This window comes from Hibiscus syriacus, unplaced genomic scaffold (assembly GCF_006381635.1).
Source record: "Hibiscus syriacus cultivar Baekdansim isolate YM2019G1 unplaced genomic scaffold, ASM638163v2 tig00110271_pilon, whole genome shotgun sequence".
In the NCBI taxonomy this organism is placed as follows: Eukaryota; Viridiplantae; Streptophyta; class Magnoliopsida; order Malvales; family Malvaceae; genus Hibiscus; species Hibiscus syriacus.
Window position 1 is genome coordinate 879359 of NW_024062657.1, and position 20831 is coordinate 900189.

The 20831-nt window shown below is 35.3% G+C and overlaps 2 protein-coding genes across 2 annotated transcripts; both read left to right on the forward strand.

The window, feature by feature from the left end:
• On the forward strand, positions 1–2928 carry LOC120115774. Its single transcript, XM_039136388.1, has 4 exons — positions 1–861; positions 931–1410; positions 1756–2304; positions 2422–2928. Exons 1-4 carry the CDS (start codon positions 40–42, stop codon positions 2719–2721), a joined length of 2151 nt encoding a protein of 716 aa, XP_038992319.1. The 5' UTR covers positions 1–39; the 3' UTR covers positions 2722–2928.
• Positions 2789–20601, forward strand: LOC120115748. The gene is made up of 5 exons (XM_039136361.1): positions 2789–3091; positions 19432–19593; positions 19696–20127; positions 20408–20436; positions 20523–20601. The coding sequence occupies exons 1-5, from the start codon at positions 2813–2815 to the stop codon at positions 20599–20601; spliced, it is 981 nt and encodes a 326-aa protein (XP_038992292.1). The 5' UTR covers positions 2789–2812.
• Positions 20602–20831: the final 230 nt, after the last annotated feature.

Here is a 20831-nt window from a genome sequence, read left to right on the forward strand (position 1 = left end):
CAAGGAAGCAACAAATCTTAAAGTCTTAGATTTGCTAGTATGCAATTTTCTTCTTTACCTTCATCAATTTGTCAACTAACAAGCCTCAGCACGTTGTGCCTAGATTATTGCAAGCTGGGAGATAATATTACCATTATTGGAGAGCTAAAGAGCTTGGAAATTCTTAGCCTTTCGGAATCTGATATTAGATTTCTACCAAAAGAAATTGGGCAACTGGTGATGCTAAAGTTGTTAGACGTGAGTCACTGTGCTAAGCTCAAAACAATTTCAGACGGTGTGTTGTCAAGTTTGCCAAGATTAGAAGAATTATATATGGGTGGGACTTCTATTCATTGGAGACAAAGAAGTGCAACTCTTGCTGATCTACATGCACTCTCTCGTTTATCCACTTTAGAAGTTCAAATCCCAGATGCTAAGGCGGCACCACACGACTTCTTTCATGAGTTGCAGAAGTTGAAAAGATACAAGATTTTCATAGGAGAGGAATGGGAGTGGGAGCGGTTTCGCAAGTACCAATATTCAGGAACCCTAAAACTCAGGCTAACCACAGGCATGGATGATTTGGATCTTGGAATTAAGAAGTTGTTGAAAAAAACTGAAGATTTACATTTGGGTGAACTCAAAGGTGTGAAGATAGCATTGCAGGAGTTAACAGATGAGAAAAGCATACCGTATTTGAAGAATCTACATATCCAAAATGGTTTTGATACTGAATACATTATTAATGATGAATATGAATTTCCTCAACTACAGTCCCTAACACTACATGATCTTCCTAAGCTCATTAGCTTTTGCGCTCAACATGAAACCGGTGCTACCAGCTCATTACCTCAACATGAGTTGCCACTTTTCAATGAAAAGGTATTTACAATTCAATGTCCTTTAAATTTTTATTTCAAATATTTCCTGAAATCATTTGTATGGCTGTAGATATCGTTCCCTTACTTGGAGAATTTGTGGCTGAAGTCGATTAATGTTACAAGGGTATGGCACAACCAACTTTCGAGTTCATCTTTCAGCACTTATCAGAAGTTGACAACATTGAAAATCGAGGTTTGTGGAAGCTTAAAACACCTGTTCTCATTTTCTATGGCTAAATGTCTAGTGCATCTCACAAACTTTGAGATCATTGGGTGCTATTGTTTAAGAGAGATCATTTTCATGGCGGAAATAGAACAAGAAGCTCAAGCTACTATGACTTTATCATTATTTCCTCGGTTAAAGTCTTTAGAGCTAAAGGGTCTTACGCATTTGATTGGATTTTGTTCCGACTACCAAACTCAAGTTATTGAATTTTCGACCTTGAAATCACTGAGGATATACAACTGTCCAGAATTGGAGGGTTTCATATACAGATCTTCAATGAAAGCCAACCAATGCTTCTCTAATCATGTTCTGTTCGACAATAAGGTAGCTTAATTATTATTTTTAGCATTCTTAAATTCCTGATTTTTATGTATTATCAAATCATGATAGAGTAAACTGATTTAATATTTTTATAAGATATCATTAAAATATTTTCATATATTACATTATATAAAATTTAAATTAAATACAAAATATAAATAAATATAACATATTATTTAATACATAATTGAAGATGATCCGGTCCACAAAAGAACTTCCACGAAAGTTTGTATCATGTATATATATTATATATATATATATATATACACAATTGCAAACACACGCGCACTCATATATGTATTTGTAGCGCTAGCACTTAATTTCATTATTTTGACATGTTGAGTGCAGGTTTCATTTCCCAGTTTGGAGAGAGTGTGGGCTCGCGATTTGGAAAAGTTGAAGATGATATGGGAGAACCCATTTCCACCAAATTCATTTCCCAAACTAAGAGTAATCAGCATTACAAAATTATCAAGCTTGAAATATATTTGGAAAAACGGTCCCAAAGACATTTTTTCATTTAAAAATCTACATCAAATACATGTGGGGTTTTGTAAGAGTCTGAAGAATGTATTTCCGGCCTCCGTAGCCAGAGACCTCCCACAACTCAGTGATCTTGCAATATTTAACTGTGGAGTGGAGGAGATTGTTTCCAAAGTAGAGGAAGGATTGGATTCGGAAACTACTGTCACTTTCGAGCTTGATAAGCTGTCCTACCTTAGGCTTTGGTGGCTACAAGAATGCAAATGTTTCTACCCGGGTAGGCATACCACAAAGTGGCCAATGTTAAAAGAGGTAACAGCAGCCGAGTGTGGGGAAATGAAGATATTTGGTACACAACTCATCACTCACAACCAACAACTTGACTCCCAACCACCACTTTTCGTGGTTGAAAAGGTATAAACCCTCTCGATCCCACCCTATATGTTCTGCTTTATTTTAAATTAAAATATTAAATCTCAATATAGGAAGATGAACATAATGACTCCAAAATTGTTTTTGATTGGTTTTCAGGTCATCCCTAAACTACAACGTCTGCAAATCGGTGCTGATTACATTGCAATGATAAGTGGTGGTCAATTGCCAAACAACCTTTTCCATCAAATAAAAGCTTTTAGGGTGGAAGGCAACTGTGCTAAATTAGTTAATGATTTCCAAATTTCTTTCCTTGAAAGATTTTACAATCTAGAAGAGCTTTGTATCTCTGTTTGTGAAATCAAAGAGTTATTCTATACCGAAGGAGATACTGGTAATAAGGGGACGTATGATAGGACACTGTCAACAATTAGAAAAATAGAACTGACAGCTTCATAAACTAAAACATTACTTATGGAAGCAAGGCGTACAAGTGGACTGCATTCTACCCAACCTTGAAACTCTTGAAGTTAACAATTGTTGGAATCTGATGAGCCTAGGATCATCCTTAGCATCGTTTCAAAATCTCACCACCTTGAAGGTGTGGAAATGCAAAGGAATGAAATGCTTAGATACATGTCTAGCAGTGCAGGGTCTGTCTACACTCAAACAATTGATCATAAAAGAATGCATTTCAATGAAGGAAATAGTTGGAAGTGAGGAAGATGAAGCAACGTGCGATATTATATTCAGCAGGTTGAAAAGTTTGGAACTTGTGAGTCTACCACGACTTAAGAGATTTTTTTCAGGCAACCACACATTTGGATTCCCATTGTAGAAATCAATTTTTTCATTTTAAATTATTATTATTAAAATTATTATTATTATTATTATTATTATTATTATTATTATTATTATTAATAGTAATATTATTTATTATTTAAATATTACAAAGCCCAAATCACAGCCCAATTACATTCAAATCCCAAACCCAAATGGAAACCCTGAATCAATTTGGGGTTTCAGCTAGGGTTTTCAAACCCTAACCCCCAGCCGCCGTCAACATCATCAGCCGTTGGATCTGGCAAGATCCAACGGCCCAAAAGGGTTCCAGATGGAAAACCCTAGGGTTTCTAACCCTAGCAGCCAGTCGTTTCCAGATGCGGCGCCACCCCTGAAGCCACCCCGACGACCGACTCTCTGATGACAGATGGTCCAACCAGTTGCTGCCGACGCTGTTGCTTCCACGACGCCGACCTCGTCGAGCTTTCCAGAAGCCAGCTGCCTCACCAAATCAGTGCTCTATGGTGAGTCACAGCCATAGCTTGGTGACTCACCAAAGATGCTAGATCGGACCGGTCCGAGGAGTACACTGTGGTGGCTATAAAAGCCACCACTGAACCTGCAAAACAAAAAAAAAAAGCAAGGACAGAGAGCAACGGAGAACACGAGAGAAACGAGAGATCCAGCAAAGAAAAAGAAAAAAAAAAGGGAAGACAGAAAGCTACCAACGAACCCACAACCAACATAAAACCAAAACAGAAAGCAAAGAAAGAAGAAAGAAACTTACCCTTGGAGCCTTGACCACCGTCGGAAGCACTATACATCGCCGGAGAACAGAAAATACCGAAGGTATTTTCGTAGATTTACTCCGATTAGGAGTCTTTTAGGGAAAACAAAGACCGGAATCGGTCTTAGGGCGTTTAGATCTACGCTTTGGGGGTGTTTTTGGTGAATTCCGACCACCGTTACGGTGGCCGGCGGCGGTGGTCGGCGACGAAGTACGGTGGCCTATGGCTGCCGGTTTCCCTCCGGCGAGGGAAACTAGAGAGAAACCAGAGAGAACTCTGGTTCTCTCGTTTTGAGAGAGAATGGAAATAGTCAAATGAGAAGCTTGGCCCTTCGGGCCAGGCGTTTAGGGTATTTAAAACCCTCCCCAAACGACGTCGTTCTGGGGAGGGTATCTGTGTAATTTCCATCATGGGTAAACCCTTTCCGCAGTCACTCCGAGTTTATAACATTACAAATTAGTCACTGGAAGCAAATTTTGATTCTTTTAATTATGTCATTCAATTTTATTTTATTACATTTTAGTCATTATCAATTTATATATATATATTTAGGGTAAATAACTGATTTAGTACCTTATAATTTTATTAACATTTATTTTAATCCGATTAATTAAATAAGGCTAAATTACATTTTTAGCACTTAAAGTTTTTATTTATTCGAGATAGAGCCTTTAAACTTTGATAAATTTTATTTTAATCAATGATTAATTAATTAAGGATTAATTACACTATTAGTAATTTTATTTTATGATGATTCAAGTTATGTTCATTATTTTAAATAATTTTACATTTATTATTATTTTATTTATTTATAGTCATTGTTTAGTTATTTTTTTACTTAATTTTTATTATTTTAATATATTTTAAATCATTACTTTAATTATTGTTTTACTATATTATAAATATATATATTATTTATTTAATAATGTTTATTTATTTTCCATATTAAAGAAAAGGGCAATCTTAATACAACTGGATGTCCTATTTTGGTATTTTAAAACTAATTATTATAAAAATTATAATTTAGTTTTATTACGTTTTTATTTATTAATATAAAAGGAAAGAGCTGTCTTAAGGTACCTAGAAGCCCTTTTCTGATATTTCTAAATAAATAAATATCTTATTTATATATTAATATATTTTCTTAAAATTATAAATTTGAAATAAAAAGATTATGAATTAAATATATTCGAAATTTTTTCTTCTAATAATAGAGACAATTTATAATTAAAAAGTACCAATTTTGGGCGTTGTAGGGGTGCTAATCCTTCCCTAAACGTAACCGACCACGAATCCCTTTTTATTATTAAAAAGAATGAATTTTTGGTTAAAACGCAGATCAGTTTATCTTTTAATTGATGTTTTCTTAAAAACTCTTTTAAAAGATATTTTTTAGGTATTCGACCTACCTGACCCAAAAGGCCGATGGCGACTCCCAAATTATTTTCAAAACCATTTATTCACATCAATTTCCCCGCCAAAATAAATATTTCGTGCCCGGACGAAAACCGGTTACGACAGCTTGGCGACTCCGCTGGGGACCAAGTCATGCTTTGAAATCAATTATAAATTGTCTTTATTAATTAAAAATTAAAAATTCATACATTTAATTTTTAATTCTTTCTTTTCAAAATTTTTATATATACTTATTATTTTCATAATATTTATATGTTATTTAATGCTTTATATTCAAATATTAAATTTTATTATTTATTTGTTAGAGGTTTGAACATTTCTCCTCACACACAACACTTGCATTGCATAACATAAAGCTCTATAATTGAGTTTGTCCCTTTTAAGTGAGAGTGAAAGCGACGTCTTCGTGAGAATTTATTCTCCGTGTCAGACCTAGCAAGTAACTTTCGGGGTTCATATGCTCTATGTCTTCGTGAGAATTTATTCTCCGTGTCAGGTATAGAGAAATGTGTCCTCTCGAATTGAACTCGATCCATTTAAGTCTGTAATGGATTAGGATTGAGGGTTGATAGCCCAAAGGGGCATCAACAAGGACAATTCGAGTACCTTTACTCCTAGAACTGAAACCATGCATGTAATAAACCTTAGAACTTCTCCTGATCTAAACCTCTGTCCTTAGGTGTACACAAAGGAGAAATAAGCTTTAGCTTTTAATTTTTTAATTTATTATTTTTTCTGAATAAATGCCTGCGAACTAAAAATCATGCGGTTAGGTTAAATTTTCCAAACAAAGCATGGAACTAGAAAGCATGAGGTTAAGATTTATACCTTGATAGATAGATTTTTTTTCATTAGTTGGTACTAACTATTTTATTCTCATTTCTTTTGTTTGCATTGCATGATCATAGCATAACCAAAAGGTGTTTACTTGAAAGACTGTTCATCATATTGGAAAGAAATCGTAAATGGACAAAAAGTTTTATGATCAAACAAAATATGATGCGGCCAAAGAAAGACATTCTGAGGAAACTCCGAGGATAGAAGCAAGCTATGCACCCAAAGATCGTATGACCATTAAGGAGCAAGAGGAGATACGAGAAATAAGAGAGCAGATGTCCAAGATGATGGATAGAATATCTGTGTTGGCCAAAGGAAAAGAGATTCTAGCACAGAAAGAGAGAGAGCTCAATGAACCTAACTCTGCAGTTTCAGATACGCAAGGGATTTCGATTCCTAACCAATTAGAGAAATTACAGACAGTCATCATTCGTATTCACAAATCGTATGGAGATACCAAAGAAATGGTGACAACCGTACAAGCTCCCAGAGAAGAGAAGAAATCATGTAATCAGAAATCATCAAAGTTTGGTCTGCTCCCGATGTCTAAAACTCAGGTTCAATCCAAGACAAAAGGTGGCTCTCATCTTGATACTATCCCCATATCATATAAAGAGTTGTATGATAAGCTATTTGAAGCACAAGAAGTGGATCCATATTATATAAAACTGTTCCAACCTCCGTATCCAAATTGGTATGACATCAACGTTCATTGTGAATATCATGCCGGAGCTCAAGGACATACCATCGAGAATTGTCTTGCCTTCAAACGCCGAGTCCAAAGTCTTTTGGATCATAGAACCTTACAATTTATGGTAAATGATCGACCTAGTTTGGTAACTAAGGGTCCTGATAGATTAATACCAAAAGTCTTCAAAGGTAAGAATATCAGTAGGGGCGCCCAGAGAGATTGATTTGCTGAGGTTTGAAGCTCAAATACGTCATTTGAAGATTGAAAATGATAAATTGAGCACCAAAATGGAAACCATACATGAAGACTTCCAGAAGGTCAGTCAAGCTTTTCAAAATGCTGGTATAGGAAACACCCCAGAAGAGTGGATATCAGGGGTCACTAAACTGAAAAAGAGTTGCAGCATACATGAAGATCTTCTCCAAAAACTTTTTGAACACAAATGTTCTCTCGCAAAGGAAAATGATCAACTCCAAGAATTAACATAGGAGATGAAAGAACCCCAGAATGTCATGAAAGAAGCTGCAGTCCAGACAAGCAATATGGCCCATAAGCTGATAATCTAACTTGGTTTTAGAGAAGAAAATGGGAAAGTTATTCCCTATATGTAAAGTTTTGTTGAAGTTAGGATTAAAAGTTGTCCCCTACATGTAAAAGTTTTGTTTGATGTACTGAAGCTTTTGTGTTCAATGAAATCTATTATAAGATGATCACTCTTAAGTAACACCTTTTTATACATGCATTTACATTTTGTATTTGTGCATTTTCATTTTGTATTTTTATATCTTTGAATTGCACATTTTGCATTCTTATTTTTCCATTTATGCAATTTTCACATTTTTATTTAAGTACTGTCATGTACTTTAATTATAAAAACATATAAATAATTCATGAAAGGTTTCTGTAACAGTAAAAACCAAGATCATTCATTTATTTTACTGTACCATCATCATGAAAACAATGGAGCAATCTTATGAAGGACTACAAGACCATTGGCCAGAATCATTGACAGGGTTACCTCGGGATACAAGGAAAGAAGTTTCAGATTCAGTACCAGATGGATCAGATCAAATTATCCAGGGAATGGAATCTGATAAAGAAGATACAACTGCTATAGAGAAATCGTGCTATCAGATTGAAGAGTCGAGAAAGATAACATACCCTGGGGCATCCCACTCAAACCCAAAGAATAGCCTCATTAATTATTCACAATATGAGGAGAAAGTCAAGAGGACAGAGAAAGCAATCAGAAACATGAAAGATGTTAGTGCCTACCACAAAGAATTAGAAGCAAGAGAGCTTAGCTTAGTTCCAGATTTGATTATTCCCCATGAATTCAAAATGCCTGATTTTGAGAAATATGATGGCACCAGTTGTCCCTTAATCCATTTGAGAATGTTTTGCAGAAAAATGGGAGGATATTTAAATTCTGATGACCTGTTAATTCACTCTTTCCATAATAGTCTTGTTGGCCCAACAGTAGTCTGGTTTAATCAGTTGACCCAAGAACAGATCAAGAGATGGGTAGATCTAGCTGATGCATTTTTGAGACAATATCGGTATATTAAAGGCTTAGCTCCAACACGTATGGATCTTCGAAGAGTAAAGAAGAAAACCAATGAAAGATTTCAAGAATATGCCCTAAGATGGAGAGGAGTGGCAGCACAAGTTCAACCTCCCATGTTAGAAGAAGAAATATCACGTATGTTTCGTGATTCCCTTCCAGCGCCTTTCTTCGAGTTAATGCAAGCAAATCCGACAAACGAATTCAAGAATCTTGTGACAAGTGGAGATTTAATTGAGAATGTAATCAGTGAAGAAAACTCAAAAGTCACATCCAAGAGCCCGACTGATCAGAAAACAAAAGCTGATGATATGAATGTATGTCGCATCCAGAATCCCCGCAACTGCAAAAGAAAAAGAGCAAGTAACTGTTCAGATCGACCAAAGAAAGTCATACGATCAAGAAAAACTTTGGAAGTGTTCCAAACTTCCATTTCAGACTTGTATCCTCATTTGGTTAAAGGTCAATACATCACACCAAGACCAACTAAAATGACATCAAACCCTTATGCTCATAGCTATGATCAAAATAGTGTTTGTAATTTCCACTTGGGGGTAAAGGGGCATTCTACAGGCAATTGTAGGCCATTGTTAAAAGAAATTGAGATTCTTGTTGACAAAAGGGTTTTGACACAAGAAATGATCAAGAAATGGGGGGCAAATAGAGAAAAGAACCCTGATCCTATTACATACCCAACATTATAGGAATAATGAGGCATGATGCATAAACAAGTGGAAGTGTTATCTACCACTGTAGTACTTTCTATTTTCAGCATCTTGTTTGAACTTGTTTTTTGTTCCTTTCTCCACCTGTTGTGCAATAAATAAAGGTGTGTTACTTTTATGGTTATGAGCAAGGAATCAAGTTTTAACCTTGAGATTATTGAGTATCAAGTAGATTAAATATTCTTTTAATTTTTCAAGAGTTATAGATCTTTGGCAAGTGGTAAAATTATATCTTCCATATCCAATGCCAATTACTCGACCCTTACCAAAAATAAATCTTGACACTACAAAGTTTCCGAAGTAATGTCTCCACCTGTTTTTGAGACACCTACTCCAGATGTTTACCTTTTCGGGTAGAGTTGATTGATGATACTACATTCCACCATATACATGACTTTATAAGTCACACATTTGTCCTTCCAAATACAAAACCATCATAAACCAAAAGACCTCAAAAGAACCAAACTTTCAAATATCCGTGAATCTTACTACAAGAAGAGACGAGATGAGGCATCAGGGACCAACTCATTGATGATAATTTCGAGTGATTAGGGCATACTCAAAGAAGAAGGGGAAAGTGATTGATTGAAATAAATATATCATGCATTAATTATATTTTTTTCATGTAAATAAAGTTAATCTTGAATTTTCATCCCCCTGTGGATACCTCTTTTTACAAAGGTTTCTGTGTTTGAGATGATGAATGGCATTGTTTCATTTATCCTTTAATATATATATATATCCTTTGTTGTCCCCATTTGAGCCTGAATAATGTTTCTTCTAATTCAACCCTAACCAAGGATCACCCTCTACATTGGGGGGCAAAGTAAAGGATATTGGCTCACAAGAATAAATATTGTCAATACAGTTTTATTACGAAGACAAGTTTCCATGAAGTCATGAAAGCTTTGAACTACAAAGTATGTCAAATACAGAGTCCTTGAAGATCAATCCAATCAAGAATAATGGAAAACCTTCAAAATACAAAAGGAAAAGGAGGTGCTCAAAGCAATTGAAGTATTATACTCATCCAACAAAGAAAGAAGAAAAAAAAAAGAAGAAAAAGGAAAATTGAATCAAGATGGGTGACTTATTAAGCCTCAAGTTACAAGGTTGATCAAGTACGAACAAGAAGAGCAAGAAATGCTGAAGATATGAGAAATTGGAAATGAATCCAAAATTTGGCAGTCTAGAGGGATCCAAATGATGGAAAAATCCCCAACAAAGTAAATCCAAGTTAAGCAAGGCAAGATTGATGGCATTAGAATGAATTGATCCTTGGTTTGATTACCCTTAAACACTTATTTTGGGCCTTTTTATCCCTTTCTTTCGTAACCATAAGCCATGGCATACGTTACGTACCTGAAAAGTCCATTTTAATCATACATGGATTTCTAATTAAAAGAGAATATCATCAGAATTCATTCTGCTTCTCAAGATTGATTTTTATTTGCAAAAATTGGTTTTTAAAATCTTTAATGCATGATATGAAAACTGATAAAAGGAGGGTTCAAGATATAAATTTTTAAATAACATCTTAGAACCAAAGGAGGATTCGAGTTGAAAACCTGAAAAGGCAGCTCGAATATTGAATGGTGCAACAACGACATAAGAGACGATCTTAAGCTCTTAATTGAAGCACCGCACATCTCAAAAACGTTCCTGAGATTCTGGAAACGAGAAGCATCTCTACAAGATGAACATAACAACCATTTCTTCAAGTTAGTGTAAGCTGAAGCGACATACTGAACCAACTTGAAAGAACCTACTTTACCAAAATCAACCTACACCTCAAATCAGTCAATAATTTTGACACTTGCCATAGGATTATGATTTTTGAATGATTTAAAAGTGTAGTTGATTTATTTGATAGTCACTAAACTCATTGTTTATGTTTCGATTATATTGTGAACCTAAGAAGGGCAATACTTTGTAAAAGTCTTTCATTCTTCAATAAACAAAGGAGGAAAAAACATTTTCAAACAGGACAGTCTCAAATGAGAAAGGTCCTTGAAGCAATTGTTGTTTATTCTACCTCTGTAGTAGAAAAAGAATGAATGAGGCCAGAATAATGAAGCACTTCACATTTCTGAAGGCAAGTGGTCCAAGAAGCCAGAAAGTCTGGATAATTGAACTTGTGACACTCCCCTATGACATTATTATCAACTCATCAAGAAAGATTATCTCATGCTGAGGGCGATAAGCATCACCAGACATATTATTTTCCCAAACCATCAATTCATGTTCTCTAGAAGATTACATCATAAAGCCAGGAACAAGTCACTACATGCACTCTGAAGATTGCTGAATTTGAATTTGAGGACTTAGGGCACAGAACAAGACATTGGAACAGAATCTATCCTTATAGGCCTTTTATATAAGTAAGGTTGTTACATTGGATGTCACCAACAACAAGGTCGAATTCGACAAATCTACTCATCAATTGCTCCAACCGATACCATTCAGTTCTTGCACATATGTTTTCAAAAATATGCCAAGACAGTAGAAGACAGCCTCTGCATTATTGATCACAGAAGAAAAAAGAGACAGGACATTGATATCACCAGAGAACATGTCTCTAGCAGCTCCTTATGTATGGTTTTTAAGGAAACCTAGAAGCATTTCTACCTCATCAGGTTCAAGTGGAACAATTTTATTTCTTCCAACCCATACCAGATTCCATTTTCAGCACTCATCAAGAACATACTTCTGGACACTCGAAGGGGGCTCATTGTCATAAGCTTCAAGAGCTTTACAGATTCTTGTACATGTTTGTAAGCAGTTTAACTTTGTTCTTGGATCCCATGAAGACTATCATTTCTTTGTCAATGGAAAAATATCATGTATAGTGCATGGAGAAAACAAGATAAGAGGAAATATGTTCTCAATTGGCAGATTATGAATATAGCCTATTTTCAGTGTAACAGCATGAAAATGCTTCGAATCTACAAATTCTGGCTATACATCGAATAAGTACTGTGATATTCCAGTCCAAACATTAACTGGAACAAGTGGCACGTTCTTATAGCAGAAATAAGGAGACCCATAGCATCTTCTGGAAGTGTTCTTTGAATTATCTGATATGGTTTGGTATGAAACCACAGAATCAATCATTGAATTTGGAAGATGGATGTGCTCATAGCATCTTCTGGAAGTGTTCTTTGAATTATCTGATATGGTTTGGTATGAAACCACAGAATCAATCATTGAATTTGGAAGATGGATGTGCTCATAGCATCTTCTGGAAGTGTTCTTTGAATTATCTGATATGGTTTGGTATGAACTCTAAAGTCAATCATTGGATTTGAAAGATGAATTTTGCTCATAGTAGAAATAAGGAGACCCAATAGCATCTTCTGGAAGTGTTCTTTGAGTTATTTGATATGATTCAGTAGGAAGCCCAGAACCGATTATTGGAATTGAAAGATAAATTGCATGATCATCTTCATTAAGAAGCTTCTTTTCAAGCTTCCTCTGCTTCTTCCTTTTCCACAAATCATAGCCCAAGTTTCGCCTTTGCTTGTAATTGGGATCATTGCATAATGGCTTCCTATCTTCTACCATAAGAAGTGCGTCAGTAACCTTAGCCATTTGATCAGCACATATAAAATCTGTCAATTCTGCAATTGATGAATCTGAACCACATCTCTCCATGGTTATTGAAGCTTCAGCCTTTGAGAATCCCATTTTTGTCAAGTATAACAGTTTACTCTCCTCATCAAAATCAGAATTCATGATTTCCTCGATATCAGAAGAACTATCAATATATATGAAATCATCCTGAAAGATCGCTTCATAATCAGATGAGTTGTTATCAGAATCAACATGTTGCATGGGTGCGGATTTTTGATGAGATTATACCACTGTATATGTAGTCTTGTTATTGCATCAGATTACTGTTTGCATAAATTGGTTTCTCTCCCACAGAAAAATATATTTCAGATATGACCTTCATTGAAAGATGATAAGCCACTGTGTCAACCTGGAATGAATGATTGAGTACTTCTTAAGTTTGTGACAACATGAAGAGAATTCCTCCAGTTACTTGACAACACTGCTGTTTATTGACACCAGAATGAGAGTATTCAAGATAAATAGATTTGGGGCACGAATAAAGCTACAAGTACCTACAACAATTCATTGTCAAAATTGGACCTCGTGGGGATCATGACATTCCAGTCAAACAGAGATTGAGAGTGAATCAGATAAATCTAGAGGGACATCTTGAGGGCCCATTTCAACCAGAAATAGAATATTGGGGCATTTTGAAGGCTCACAGTAATATGAATATTTGGGCATTCTTGGAGGCTCATCTCAACAAGAAGTAATGTTGAGCACACTTTTAACATCTGTATCAGTAAATATTGGGGCATTTTAAAGCTCACTTCAGACAGATCCATGTGGGGTATTTTGAAGACTCAGATTAATAAGAAGCAAATATAGGGGCATGCTGAAAACCCATTCAGAATCAGAACTGTTGATGCGTTTTGAACACTTGTATTAGCCAATGTTGGGGCATGTTGAAGGCCCATATCACCCTGTGTCAAGATCATTGATTTAAGAAAATGATTCCAATGAGACAGAAAGATATGAAGAATAAAAATGGTAAAACAGTGACAGTCGAGCTGACTATACATAATTGCTTCGTTCATCAGGCAATTACATTATGATCATGATGTTGAATAAATGTTTACTCAGCAAGTATGTTTTCAAATACCTAATCTTCTTAACTGTATGTCACATGACAGTGTGTTCTTTGATAAACTACATTACGGTTGCATGAATAAAGATGATCCCCAGGTAGACTACTTGATCCAGGGTTCAGTTCCTTAAGATCTCAGCATTGAATTTGGCCTTCTGTGTGTCGGTGATAATTGAAAATATTTCTTTGAGATTCCTAGCAAATAGTTTTAACCATATTATTGAGATTATAAAACTGTTTTTCACATCAGTTTTTGCTTCCTTGATGACATTGAAAAGGGAGACTCGACTCTCACTGTTATTCCCGTTGTTATTTGGGATCATCATTGCTAGCCAAGATGAACTGAGTTTTCATCTATTTTGGTTTTATCATTTGTATTTCATCCCCAGCTGCAAAAATTCCACGGATAGCTTTCTGTACATTGATCCTACAGTTGATGTGTTTCTACTTCCTACAAAGGTCATTATAGAAGAAAATGTGATCAGTATTACATTTGTCTTTGCCCGAGATGATATCAAGATCAGTTAATGTCTCCTATTCAATTCGACACTAGCATATATCATGAATTTGACCAACTTTTGGGTCGTACCAACATTACACTTGAATCCCCACTGAGTTTTGTTCTCAAGTGGTCTTGTGACGTTATTCAAAAGCTTTGAACATTAGGCAAAGAGCTTACATGATTGAGAAATCTTGGCAGAAGCCACAGTAAAGGATGAATGTGTTGTCAAATGTTTTACGAACATCTGAGCAGAAGCCACAGGAAAGGATGAATGCACTGTCCAATGTTTTACGAACCTGCTATTCTGATGCTGAACCAATGTTACGATCATATGGTTTTCATTTATTGATCTAAGATGAAGTTTGTCTTTTTCAACCCCAAGATTAAAAGTGAGATATAATGAAGATTTCTTTCCAAGGAAAGTTGAAATTTTAAACAAGAAACTAATGGGGTCAACTAAGGTTGAACTACATGTTGTTGTTAAGTATCTCGACATGATATTAGTCCAAGTTGCCTTATTCGAGATCTGATTATATGTGGAGACATGAAAGGAATTGGAATAAATCTTCCTTGTGATGTTTCAAGAGTTAAATAAGAACATACTCTACTCTCCTAATTAATCCCTGCTGAGTCAGGCATATCTACATCTACACTCTTCAAAGATGATAGATTCTCTTTTTAAAGATGAAAGCTTTATGGGATTTACACACAAATCCAAGCAAATAAAGTTGGTTTTATCCAAGACAAAAGGGGGCATTAAGGTCATAATTCTGACTACGACAAGAGTTCCACAAATAAAACAATTCTTCTGAGACTTTCATGAAGCAAAGAATACATAAAGATACAAGTTGATCAGATAGTTCTTCAGAAATGCAAGCTTGATAGCATAAGTTGCTACACTGATATCCAGAGGTGACCCTGGCAATAAATGATGAAGTGGAGGAAAATCGAGTTCACCATTTTGAAGTCAAATGAAGATTGCATCAACATTCATGCATCATATTTAGACATTTGCAAAATAGGAGCATTTTCATTCATTTTATCCATGTTGAATATTTGACAGGAATTTCAAAATTTTAGCAAAGATTCAAATCCATCATCTGATGGATCAGCTTTTCCAGAAAAAGTTCATAATTAGAAGAGCTCATCTGAAGAAGGAAGAAGAAATTCATAATGAGAAGAATTTGTTCAACCTTTTGCTCAAATCCATCATCTAATGGATCAGCTTTTCCAGAAAAAGTTCATAATGAGAAGAACTCATCTGAAGAAAGAAGAAGAAGTTCATAATGAGAAGAACTTGTTCAACCTTTTGGTTTGAATTCATCATTTGATGGATCAACATTGCCAGGAAGAGTTCATAATGAGAAGAACTCGTCATCTGAAGAAGGAAGAAGAAATTCATAATGAGAAGAATTTGTTCAACCTTTTGCTCAAATCCATCTTCTGATGGATCAGCTTTTCCAAAAAAAAAAAAAAAAAAAGTTCATAATGAGAAGAACTCATCTGAAGAAGGAAGAAAAAGTTCATAATGAGAAGAGCTTGTTCAACCTTTGCTCAAATCCATCACTTGATGGATCAGTTTTTCCAGAGAAAGTTCATAATGAGAAGAACTCATCTGAAGAAGGAAGAAGAAGTTCATAATAAGAAGAATTTGTTCAACCTTTTGCTCAAATCCATCACTTGATGGAGCAGCTTTTCCAGAGAAGTTCATAATGAGAAGAACTCATCTGAAGAAGTAAGAAGAAGTTCATAATAAGAAGAATTTGTTCAACTTTTTGCATAATTCTATCACAGAAGGAGATAGATTAGCATCAGCCTTTCTAGAGAAAGTTCATAATGAGAAGAACTCATCAAGAGCTTATTCAACCTTTTGAATGACTCTATCACAGGAAATAGGTCAACATCATCCCCAGCGGAAAGTTCATAATGAGAAGAACTCTTCTGAAGAAAGAGAAGAATTTATTCAACATCTCCATATTAATCAAGTGAAGAAGAGATGGATGCAATCCACAAGAATGAAAATTATCTTGAAATTGGGGCATGTTACCCAATCAACATGTTATTTCAAAAAAATAATGAGAAAACGATTTCCATAGTTTCTCATTCAATCTTTTCTGAAAATGAAATTGTTGAATAGTAAAAAAAAAACAATTTTCATAGTTTCTTACTTAGTAAACTATTTCCCACATCTGTAAGTCCTTCAGTGCATGATGTTTCCAAAAAGCCTTCGGGATCTTTTTGATGTTTTAAATCCTTAGGGTCATCTGTAAGTCCTTCAGTGCATGATGTTTCCAAAAAGCCTTCGGGATCTTTTTGATGTTTTAAAGCCTTAGGGTCATCTGTAAGTCCTTCAGTGCATGATGTTTCCAAAAAGCCTTCGGGATCTTTTTGATGTTTTAAAGCCTTAGGGTCATCTGTAAGTCCTTCAGTGCATGATGTTTCCAAAAAGCCTTCGGGAGCTTTTTGATGTTTTCAAATCCTTCGGGTCATCTGTAAGCCCTTCAGTGCATGATGTTTCCAAAAAGCCTTCGGGAGCTTTTTGATGTTTTCAAATCCTTCGGGTCATCTGTAAGCCCTTCAGTGCATGATGTTTTCAAAAAGCCTTCGGGATCTTTTTGATGTTTTAAAGCCTTAGGGTCATCTGTAAGTCCTTCAGTGCATGATGTTTCCAAAAAGCCTTCGGGAGCTTTTTGATGTTTTCAAATCCTTCGGGTCATCTGTAAGCCCTTCAGTGCATGATGTTTTCAAAAAGCCTTCGGGAGCTTTTTGATGTTTTCAAAGCCTTCGGGTCATCTGTAAGTCCTTCAGTGCATGATGTTTTCAAACATTTCCATCCTACTCAAAATAAGCTAAATGAAAAAATTATTGTCTTTTTCGTCTTTGCTCTATTCTTGTTAACACAAGAATGAGCAAAGAGGGGCAGCTGTAGAAATCAATTTTTTCATTTTAAATTATTATTATTAAAATTATTATTATTATTATTATTATTATTATTAATAGTAATATTATTTATTATTTAAATATTACAAAGCCCAAATCACAGCCCAATTACATTCAAATCCCAAACCCAAATGGAAACCCTGAATCAATTTGGGGTTTCAGCTAGGGTTTTCAAACCCTAACCCCCAGCCGCCGTCAACATCATCAGCCGTTGGATCTGGCAAGATCCAACGGCCCAAAAGGGTTCCAGATGGAAAACCCTAGGGTTTCTAACCCTAGCAGCCAGTCGTTTCCAGATGCGGCGCCACCCCTGAAGCCACCCCGACGACCGACTCTCTGATGACAGATGGTCCAACCAGTTGCTGCCGACGCTGCTGCTTCCACGACGCCGACCTCGTCGAGCTTTCCAGAAGCCAGCTGCCTCACCAAATCAGTGCTCTATGGTGAGTCACAGCCATAGCTTGGTGACTCACCAAAGATGCTAGATCGGACCGGTCCGAGGAGTACACTGTGGTGGCTATAAAAGCCACCACTGAACCTGCAAAACAAAAAAAAAAGCAAGGACAGAGAGCAACGGAGAACACGAGAGAAACGAGAGATCCAGCAAAGAAAATGAAAAAAAAAGGGAAGACAGAAAGCTACCAACGAACCCACAACCAACATAAAACCAAAACAGAAAGCAAAGAAAGAAGAAAGAAACTTACCCTTGGAGCCTTGACCACCGTCGGAAGCACTATACATCGCCGGAGAACAGAAAATACCGAAGGTATTTTCGTAGATTTACTCCGATTAGGAGTCTTTTAGGGAAAACAAAGACCGGAATCGGTCTTAGGGCGTTTAGATCTACGCTTTGGGGGTGTTTTTGGTGAATTCCGACCACCGTTACGGTGGCCGGCGGCGGTGGTCGGCGGCGAAGTACGGTGGCCTATGGCTGCCGGTTTCCCTCCGGCGAGGGAAACTAGAGAGAAACCAGAGAGAACTCTGGTTCTCTCGTTTTGAGAGAGAATGGAAATAGGCAAATGAGAAGCTTGGCCCTTCGGGCCAGGCGTTTAGGGTATTTAAAACCCTCCCCAAACGACGTCGTTCTGGGGAGGGTATCTGTGTAATTTCCATCATGGGTAAACCCTTTCCGCAGTCACTCCGAGTTTATAACATTACAAATTAGTCACTGGAAGCAAATTTTGATTCTTTTAATTATGTCATTCAATTTTATTTTATTACATTTTAGTCATTATCAGTTTATATATATATTTAGGGTAAATAACTGATTTAGTACCTTATAATTTTATTAACATTTATTTTAATCCGATTAATTAAATAAGGCTAAATTACATTTTTAGCACTTAAAGTTTTTATTTATTCGAGATAGAGCCTTTAAACTTTGATAAATTTTATTTTAATCAACGATTAATTAATTAAGGATTAATTACACTATTAGTAATTTTATTTTATGATGATTCAAGTTATGTTCATTATTTTAAATAATTTTACATTTATTATTATTTTATTTATTTATAGTCATTGTTTAGTTATTTTTTTACTTAATTTTTATTATTTTAATATATTTAAATCATTACTTTAATTATTGTTTTACTATATTATAAATATATATTATTTATTTAATAATGTTTATTTATTTTCCATATTAAAGAAAAGGGCAGTCTTAATACAACTGGATGTCCTATTTTGGTATTTTAAAACTAATTATTATAAAAATTATAATTTAGTTTTATTACGTTTTTATTTATTAATATAAAAGGAAAGAGCTGTCTTAAGGTACCTAGAAGCCCTTTTCTGATATTTCTAAATAAATAAATATCTTATTTATATATTAATATATTTTCTTAAAATTATAAATTTGAAATAAAAAGATTATGAATTAAATATATTCGAAATTTTTTCTTCTAATAATAGAGACAATTTATAATTAAAAAGTACCAATTTTGGGCGTTGTAGGGGTGCTAATCCTTCCCTAAACGTAACCGACCACGAATCCCTTTTTATTATTAAAAAGAATGAATTTTTGGTTAAAACGCAGATCAGTTTATCTTTTAATTGATGTTTTCTTAAAAACTCTTTTAAAAGATATTTTTTAGGTATTCGACCTACCTGACCCAAAAGGCCGATGGCGACTCCCAAATTATTTTCAAAACCATTTATTCACATCAATTTCCCCGCCAAAATAAATATTTCGTGCCCGGACGAAAACCGGTTACGACACCCATGTTTAGAGGAAGTGATAGTGAGTGGCTGTCCTGAGCTGGAGATATTTTGTAAGGGAGTTTTAAATGCGCCGTTGTTGCAAAGTGTAGAATATGGAGAAGGTAAAGAACATTGGAGTGGTGACCTTGACAGCACTGTCCAACAATTGCATTCAAAAAAGGTATTCATAATTTCTTGCTTTCTTTCTTTCGTCTTGTTTTAGGTGACCTTTAATCCTTTATGAACTTTAACCCTTGTTTCTCTGTTTGATTACTTTATGAAGGTTGGGTACCAAGGCAACGGGTATTTGATCCTATCCGAATTTTCCAAGTCAATGGAAATATGGAAGGAGAAAAGTGTAGATTTCAAGAACCTACAAGATTTAGAAGTCGAGGAATGTAATAGCTTGAAATACATATTTACCGTTTCCATGGCCTTGGAACTTGTGCAATTGGAACATATAACAGTGAAAAGATGTCCCATGATGGAGTACATTATCAAGAAAGAAGCAGAGGAAAATGCGATGGATACAGTCTGGCTACCAAATCTTAAGATGATAAGACTGGAGTCATGTTCAGAGTTGAAGAGTTTTTGCATGGGAAATATAACTCTGCAATGTCCATCATTGCATACAATTAAAGTAGATGATTGTCCAAAGATGTATGCAATGACATGTACAAGAGATGGCGAAAACACACCCTTTTTCAATGATAATGTCACTCTCTTCTCTTCTCTTCTCTTCTTTTCCGTTTAGTGTTTTAATCTCTTAAATTGATTTGGGATAAGTTTGGAATTAGCATTTTGAAAATTGTGTAGTCAAATCACTATTTTAATTTCTAGTTTTTTTTTAAATAGAAAGAAAATTATCCCAGGGTATGGGCTTTAAGATATAAGTATGCCAGTAATTAATTAAAACTCAGTTCCTTGAATTGAACCTTTTTAAAAAATTAATTACTTTATAGTTTAAATTGTTTTGTTTCCTGCTGTGGTTGCAGGTTTTGTGTGCCAATTTGGAAGGGTTGGAGCTATCGTCCACTAACATCCAAAATTTATGGCCAGATGAACAACACAGTGCTATATCCTCTAGTGTTCATAAGTTGACATCGCTAGTTGTGAAGGGTTGCCACAATTTGGAATATATAGTTCCATCCTTTTTAATCAAAATTTTGTTGGGACTCGCTCAACTTAGCCTTTTCGATTGCGACAACTTAGAAGAAGTGATCTTTACAGGTGAAGCAACAGCAGAAGAAGAAGGGATAACTGAGGCTTACTGGTTCACTAAACTAAATCTATTGGAGCTCATTAAGCTTCCAAAATTAGGGGCATTCTGTCATGGAGAAAACTCAGAGACTGATTCACCAACCCAAGAGGTGATTTTCTTTGTTTTTTTTATCCTTTTATATTGTCTACAAATTGAGG

Excerpts from the sequence above, each read along its gene's own strand:
- LOC120115774 (XM_039136388.1), top strand. The coding sequence starts at position 40 with ATGCAATTTTCTTCTTTACCTTCATCAATTTGTCAACTAACAAGCCTC. Across the intron at positions 1,411-1,755 it reads ATGTTCTGTTCGACAATAAG|GTTTCATTTCCCAGTTTGGA; the intron begins GTAGCTTAATTA and ends TGTTGAGTGCAG. Across the intron at positions 2,305-2,421 it reads CACTTTTCGTGGTTGAAAAG|GTCATCCCTAAACTACAACG; the intron begins GTATAAACCCTC and ends ATTGGTTTTCAG.
- LOC120115748 (XM_039136361.1), top strand. The coding sequence starts at position 2,813 with ATGAGCCTAGGATCATCCTTAGCATCGTTTCAAAATCTCACCACCTTG. Across the intron at positions 3,092-19,431 it reads GCAACCACACATTTGGATTC|CCATGTTTAGAGGAAGTGAT; the intron begins CCATTGTAGAAA and ends CGGTTACGACAC. Across the intron at positions 20,128-20,407 it reads CACCCTTTTTCAATGATAAT|GTTTTGTGTGCCAATTTGGA; the intron begins GTCACTCTCTTC and ends CTGTGGTTGCAG.